The following is a 7,635-nucleotide window of genomic DNA, read 5'->3' on the forward strand; positions in this document are numbered from 1 at the left end:
TCCCAGCCGTTCGTCGCCAGTCCTCTCGGAGAAAAGCCGAGCAAAACATGCAAGCGTCGTTCTCATTGGCCGAGAGCAGTCACGTGATCTGTTAAGCCCCACCGAGCTTATAAGGTCTACGTCTGCTGGATAGACTGAGATGGGTATGTGTCAAACGATTTAACTCGATCTTATCGACGCTGTGAGTAAATCCACACCTTTAATGTTGAGAATGTTCTCTGCGCTTTCACATTTTGTCAGCTAGAGGCGTGTATACCGTCTATTGATGGCTATTAGCGTGTGAATCAGGACTGAGAGGAATGGAGAGGGAGAGCAGTAATGGGCACTTGACGTCATCTTTTCCGCTGCTGTGTTGCGGTCAGTGGGAATTTTCTCGAAGATCACGGCTGAGGTTATCAGTGGAATGGCGGCTCCTTCATTCTTGTGAGCACGGCTGTTGAGCTTGGCCCCACGTTCTTCAGGAAACCGATCGTGCAAATTCGCACTTTCAGCCCGCCAACTCATTGTATCGGCCAGCTTTGAATTGGTTGCGCAGTGACATTTGCATCGTGGTGTACATTGCGCGCATGCGTCATGATGCATAATGTTGTATGTTGCGGAGCAGGCTTGAAAGTCGCAAGAGGAAACCGGAGTGGGGGAGGGGCACCGGCTAGACACGAAAACGCCACCCAGGCGTGATGGAAATGACAGGAGCAGTTGTAGGAAGGGGGCTGTGTGTTGAAGGCAAGAGGGTTTTACATATAATAGCTTGACCGGATTATACTAACACACATATGGAAGTCTCTGCAATACATGTGTAGGCTAAATTCAAATTTAAATGTAACATGGCAGAAATTACATTTTGACTTGTCAAAGTCCTAATTTAAGATTTCTGTAATTACATTTTGGTTGATAAGACTTAAGTTACTTTCATGATGACCACATTTTAGTTTTTAGTTTGTGAATGGTAGGTATCTTCATAAATCAAGACCAATTGAAAGACACATTCAAGATCTCTCCAATGTATTTCTGACCAGTGATCATTTTAGTTAGAAACAAGTAATTATTCACAATTACATCCCGTTACCCTTTCTGGATATGTGATACAAGCATGATCATCAAAAAATAGAATTGGGTAGTCCCAGATGAATTGCAGAAAGCCAATCTGTGATCTGAGTTTAGTAAAACTAAAATGTTTTACAATAACTTTGCATCATTGCATTTGAAAATTCTGTCTAAAAATATTTATTTGAATATGTTCTTGACCAAGCTTGTATTAAATGATTTCTGTTTTGGAAGGTGGGCCAGTTTGCAAACATTTTAATGTGCCACAATTGCACGATAAACGCAGGACTCTTCAAAATGCAGTCGCATGTTTATACTGTTTGATTGTCACATTGAACCCTTTATAAACTTGTCTTCAAGGCTGTCACTTAAGTAGCGTTGACAATGGAAACCGCAAGCTTCTTTTGTTTTACAGCACTGTATTATGTGGTCAAGATAGGTAATACTTAAAATAAATTATATTGCAGAACTTTAGGTGTAGTGAAGAATAGAAAATTGCCTTACTTAACTGCAATACATCTTTAAGACCAGAAAAAAGACAACAGAATAATTCTAGAAAAGACTAGATAATTAATGATCCCAGAAAATATCTACAAGATACATAGTTTCAGGCCTGTGCACTGATATGTCAAGTTTTATTGTCAAGTGTACCTAACAGACCAAATTATAAATGTATAACCTGCACCATTAGATCTATTTTCAGTTATATTACTTTTCCTGTGTTGGAATCCTGTAAGTGACTCACTGAGGCCAAGAACATAGGTACATGAACACTTTATTTACACAGTATGTTTGAGATAAACATAATATCAGATTCGGGGACAAACTGATTTTGAAACAATGGCAAAAAATGTCTACAGGTCCGCTCTTACACCGAAGCCCGGTCCTTTCGGAGGCTCTGTCAGAGAAGTCAATCCACCTGCAGGCTCACATGAAAAACGCCCGCCCCTGTAGAAAAAGGAAGCAAGAATATGTTTATATCAGTGTTCATACAATGTTTTAGTAAATTCTACAAACAAATTTCATTGATCAACAACAAAAATACAATTACTAATTCCTGATGTTATTTTATACAGCATGTACCTTGGCCCTGGTGGTGGGACTCTGCCTGCTTTAAGTTCATCAATAATGTCCTCAATGTCTTTAGGTGTGAGGTCCTCCTAGAAACCGGATGAAAGGAGGAGAAATGAGGAGAACGAATCTGTCTTGTGTTGGATTATAAAGATCCTGACAGTTTTTCACATCCTTCAACCTGTATGAGCGCCCTCTAATCCCATTACATTCAATCCTAAAGAGAGAGTGGGGAAGGTTCGTAGGCAATACTTGAAATACTACTTTTCAATACTGCAAGGAGCTTACAATAATTAGAAATAATTCTATAAAAGCAATAATTTTTTATCTGACATATGAAAGCAGGTTTTAACACTTAAAATCAAAATGACTAGACTTGAAAAATAATAACCCTTTTAAAATCACTAAATAACTGTGCTGTGAGGGATAAAACACCAAAAAGAATAATTTTGCCCTGTGATGCATTTTGCTTCCAAAGCCAAATTAGATTACTATTAGTCAGTATGTTGCCCAAGTTTTGTGGGCTAAATGTTAACAACATGCTACCATGGATAATGAAACTGTCAGTTCAAATCCACATCATTAAATAGCTTAATGGTCAGAAGTCAGTGCTAAAAAGGTTTTAAAAAAGCTAAAAACTGTGACTAAGAACTGAATGACTGCAGATTTGCTTAGAAAAGATTACTTTTACATACAATAAAAATCACACAAGTTAGTATTTCATAACTCCTGATGAAAATATAGTCTTCAACAGCACTTGCTTTAAATAAGGGCTCGGTTACTACATTATTTTGTATTCCAAAAACAAAGGGGTGCACCAAGACTGAATCAGACAATTAAATTATTAAACTGAATAAGGCATTTAAATTGTTTCTGCTTTTTAGGTTTAGAAGTCATAACCAACCTCACTTGTGCTTGTTTACAAGCTGTGCCATCTTGCATAAAACTCGGTGCTTATAATCAATGACTGAATGTATCCAAAAAGACTGTGTGCATTTCTGAGTCCTTCATTTTGGTGTTAACACAGTGTACCTTTTCTGCCTCTAATGATCATACCTCAGCAATTTGAGGTGGTGTGAGAAATTCCTCTTTTCTCAGTCCTATTTACTTTAATTGGGTCATTCACTTGTGCTCGGCTTGCAATAACTAAATTCCCCATGGCAGTTGAGTGCAAAATTAGTTGCAGATCATCTTAAACCAGAAATCTGCCACATAAAGTGGATCTTTTTCCAAACTGAGGTCATGGGTGAGACAACACCGTTTTTCCTGCCATATTATAATTAATTTAAGAATTTTTTTTTTTTCCATCAGCCTCCAGACTGTACTACACCTGCATTGGCTTCCAAAGGGAAAAAAAAGCAGCAATCTTGAAATGGGGCTGAGATATGTCTTCTCTGCATACATTCTTTGGAAGAATTATTTCAGGTTTTACCCTAATGTGAATTTAGTTATAATATTGAAGAGGAGACCATCTGCACAGAGTTGTCAAGCACTCACGTAATAGTTGTCATTGATCTGGACCATTGGAGCATTCACACAGGCACCCAGGCATTCCACTTCTATTAGCGTGAACATCTTGTCTGCAGTGGTCTCTCCAACCTTGATACCTGTGGAAAGAAATGAAAACATGCTGACAAGCTGCAGATTATGTATAACTCAAACTGTGTTACCTGACATTACACAGCTGAAACAGAATGTAAGTTACAACAAAAAAGTATAACAAATATGAAGGTGGTCTATGAAATGATACACAGAGTGAAGTAGGTTAGCAGTCATCTGTCTTGATTTCAGTCTTGTATGTCTTCTTGTTTGCTGCTACAGCTCACTGTTGTTTGAATTGCAGAGACAACTGTATATTTACATGTTTGTTTCCAATTTCTGTTTATCTCAAATATACACAATAAAACAAAGAGTGTTTTCATCTGCGTTTTCATCTCTTAATTGGTGTCCCAGTGTAAAATGGAAAATGGCTCTTTTACCCAGTTTGTTTTGGATGGCCTCCAAGATGCTGTCTGAGTTGCACAGCATGCAGGGTGTTGTTGTGCAGATCTGAATGAAGTATTTTCCCACGGGTTGACGCAGGAACATCGTATAGAATGTCGCAACTTCATACACTCTCATTGGAGCGATTTCCAGCACCTCAGCCACCTAAATGAAAATGATTACAGACATTCAGAGAGGTTCCCTTACATGACACATAAGGCATGCTTAATAGATCTATGGTCTTTAATAAAAATGTTGAATGATGTTGAATCACTGTGCCTTGTTCATGGCGGAGATGGGGAGCCATCCATGTTGCCTCTGGGCTAAATCCAACACTGGGATAGTGGCTGCTTGCTTGTGTCCAACAGGGTACATTGAAATGATCGCATCAATCCTCTACAGGGGAAAAGAAGACATTTTACCATGATTGGGGAGCTCAGGATAACAATTATTACATTCCTCTTTTGTACTTCCAACAATATGGCCAATTTAAACAATCAAGTGATGCTCTCATACATTTACAAGAGACACAGTTATACTAGTGTATGGATTGACATCATCTTCAAAAAGTAGACAAAAAAAAGTTGAACATAGCAAAACAATTTGTCTATTATCTTGGTGGTAATGATCAGCTGCTCATATTTTACAGTCCATGATAGGGGTAAATATCTCAAAATATGGATGGAAACCACTCCTTCAGCTCTTTAGATCAAGATAGAATAGAAGAAAAAACATATATTGGCACTGCCTTCAAATAATAATTACAATTAAAAATCCCCTTACTGCATTGCTCAACATAGATGTCAGCCTTACCTTTTTGTTCTCCTCAGTAAACTCAAAAGGAGTATCAGCATTGTTGTCAGGAGTATCTCTGTGCTACAACAGAAAAACCACAGTGTTAGGACAGTAACACCAAAGGTGTCAGTAATCTTTAAAGAACATTTAGCAGTCGGTTTAAATAAATCCTGTTCAGACGATATCCACGTTGTGTAGTTGCTATGTATGATTTTATACTCCAAAACTACCACTTTCATGTAACAGGTTGATGAGCAGTCGTGTCTGATAAAATATGAAGAACCTATTCGGTAAACCCACAGGGGGAAACAGTTGCTGCTATCAGGCCATACAAAACAATGACAACAATTATCTCTGTTTCTGCATACACTGCCCCCTTGTGAGCAGTAAACATACTAAATGCAATAAAGAAAAAGAACAGCTTTAAACTTAATGGTGTTTGAAGTTAAAGATGTCAAAAACAACATTCCTGATTGAAGAGGAATGGTTCAAAGACTATTCAGCCAAACTGTGTTTTCCACAATCACAGACCAAAAACATCTTTCCCATCGAGGGACACTGAAACCATGGCACGTTTCCATTACGTGTAAATATCACCTGTGATGTGTTTGTTGCAAAGCATGGCTCTAATAGGCTCCAAAGGCTACTCCCAGGATAAATTAAGAGCTTTTGGAAAATGGATACCTTTGGGATTATTTAAGTAAAAATGGAAGCACAAGTTTGTAAGTTTGCACTTATCATATTACACACTAGTTTAATGGGCTAATTAGTTTTGAAACAAATATGAATAATATGACATGTAAACAACAGGTAAACATGGTGTATAAAACTCAGATGACTTAGGTTTGTGGTTGTGAAAGATTTGTTTCTATTTATACCGGTATTGTGCATTCACACTTGAGTAAAACAGGCCTATTGCATAAAGAATAATTCAGTTATTGGACCAATACTCCATTTCCTAAATATGAACCACAGAATGAAGAAAAGCTGGTTTTGATTCATCCCTGTTGTTTAATCTTGTTTCATGAGATCCCAGCCCCATATCTATTTTCTGTAGATAAAATGTTGGAGCAAACTACATAAATATACAATACACTGGAAGAATGGACTTACACTTTAACATATAGCAAAGTATTGGTGTACATTATTATGTGTATGGTCTCTTACAGCACAGCTGACTGCAGTGATTAAAGGCCATAGAGGTCAGTAATAAGGACAGTGTGTTCACTACTTTCCCACATAAAAGTAGTCCCCAATTTAAGAGCTAAAATGAAATCTGATAGAACTGTATACCCAATACTCTGGCCCCATTGACCCATTAACTATACCATTCATCTCACACATAGTGAGATAAATGGCGATGTGAAGCACATTGACAGCATGATGATTAATTCTTACAATGAAACTTATTCTGCTGACATGATCATCTGCTCTTGAACAATAAACTCTTTGTGCACATCATCAAAGAAACTGTAACTCACCACAAAGATGCCACCAGCTCCAGCACGTGCAGCAGACCGATGCAGATTCCTGACCTGCCTGGCCTGCAAATACAGAGAGAAAGAAGACAGCTAAAAAAACTGATAGTATAATATTAATTAATATAAAATATATAAATTATAAATAAAAAATATGATAGAAATTTAATAGAAAACGTGTCTACCACAGAAATAATGCGTTAAGTCCTTAATTTTACATAATCAGGCATAATTCTTAAAGATGAACAAAGAATAACAACAATAAACTAGGATAACAAGACATAACAAAATTCTCAGAGCAATTACGAAAACAAAAATCTGACTGTTCTCGTCATGCTATGTAACTATTGACCTGTAAGAAGCTTCAAACAACACACGAGTTACCCTCACATAAACATATCTTGAGCATGACTGGTTTGTATTGGTTTCAAAATTAGATGTCAGTAATTCACGCAATGTCAATGATCGAATGGTCGTAGATTAGTAGAAGGTAGATACTGGTATTGAATTGCATCTTTACTCATTACTCGAAATACTGGATAGTCATAAAATAATATTGGGCTACAATCGGTTTGTTAATCACCTGTATTTATGTCATCTGTTTTTTATTAAAGCCAACCTGGAAGTCTCCCAGAATCCACACGGTGTGGAATGAAGGCTTTTGTGTCTTCCTCAGTACTGACAGTGATTCAAATACCGGTGCTATGCCATGTTGTACAACTACAGTATCAACTGTCACACACTCACACATAGCTAACAACATCGATTGAGTTACGCTATCTGATATCTAAGTCATAGTCGTTATCATATAACGGGGTATAATAAACTTATTTCTACCGTGCTCATGTCCAGAGTTTATTTTTCTTTGCAATGCTGATTTGTCCAAAGATCACCTTGTAAACGTTTGGCAGCAGAAAGCTAAAATAGCTAACATGCTAATGTTACCCAACGGTAGTTAGCTTAGCGGCCTTCACTGCTTGCCCTTGTAAGGAGTCATAGCTATTTCTCTCCAAATGATCGGAAAGGGCATTGAAATGATTACCCAGAACCACAAAGAATAGCGCAACCTTACCGTCTGCGATACTGCAGAGCGAACAGCAGCAGACAAAAACATCTTGGGGCTTCAAGTTTGGTCCCGGTGCGTTAGCAAATGGACGGGACAGCGGCAGCCGACATCAACAGAGGCGCTCACGCTCGATTAAGAGGGTCTGACGTGGGGTGCAACGTCTGTCAGTTGCTGTACAACTGAATCGATCCCAGATTG

At 38.0% G+C, this 7,635-nt stretch overlaps 1 protein-coding gene across 1 annotated transcript; it reads right to left on the reverse strand.

Annotated features, from left to right (window-relative positions):
* Positions 1 to 1,803: 1,803 nt before the first annotated feature.
* On the reverse strand, positions 1,804 to 7,575 carry ndufv2 (NADH:ubiquinone oxidoreductase core subunit V2). The gene is made up of 8 exons (XM_041949640.1): positions 7,444 to 7,575; positions 6,375 to 6,437; positions 4,912 to 4,974; positions 4,378 to 4,494; positions 4,095 to 4,263; positions 3,613 to 3,722; positions 2,128 to 2,204; positions 1,804 to 1,992 (listed from the first exon to the last, which is right to left on the reverse strand). Exons 1-8 carry the CDS (start codon positions 7,483 to 7,485, stop codon positions 1,899 to 1,901), a joined length of 735 nt encoding a protein of 244 aa, XP_041805574.1. The 5' UTR covers positions 7,486 to 7,575; the 3' UTR covers positions 1,804 to 1,898.
* Between the last annotated feature and the right edge of the window lie 60 nt (positions 7,576 to 7,635).

The sequence above is a fragment of the Chelmon rostratus genome, chromosome 12, assembly GCF_017976325.1.
Source record: "Chelmon rostratus isolate fCheRos1 chromosome 12, fCheRos1.pri, whole genome shotgun sequence".
Taxonomy (NCBI): domain Eukaryota; kingdom Metazoa; phylum Chordata; class Actinopteri; order Chaetodontiformes; family Chaetodontidae; genus Chelmon; species Chelmon rostratus.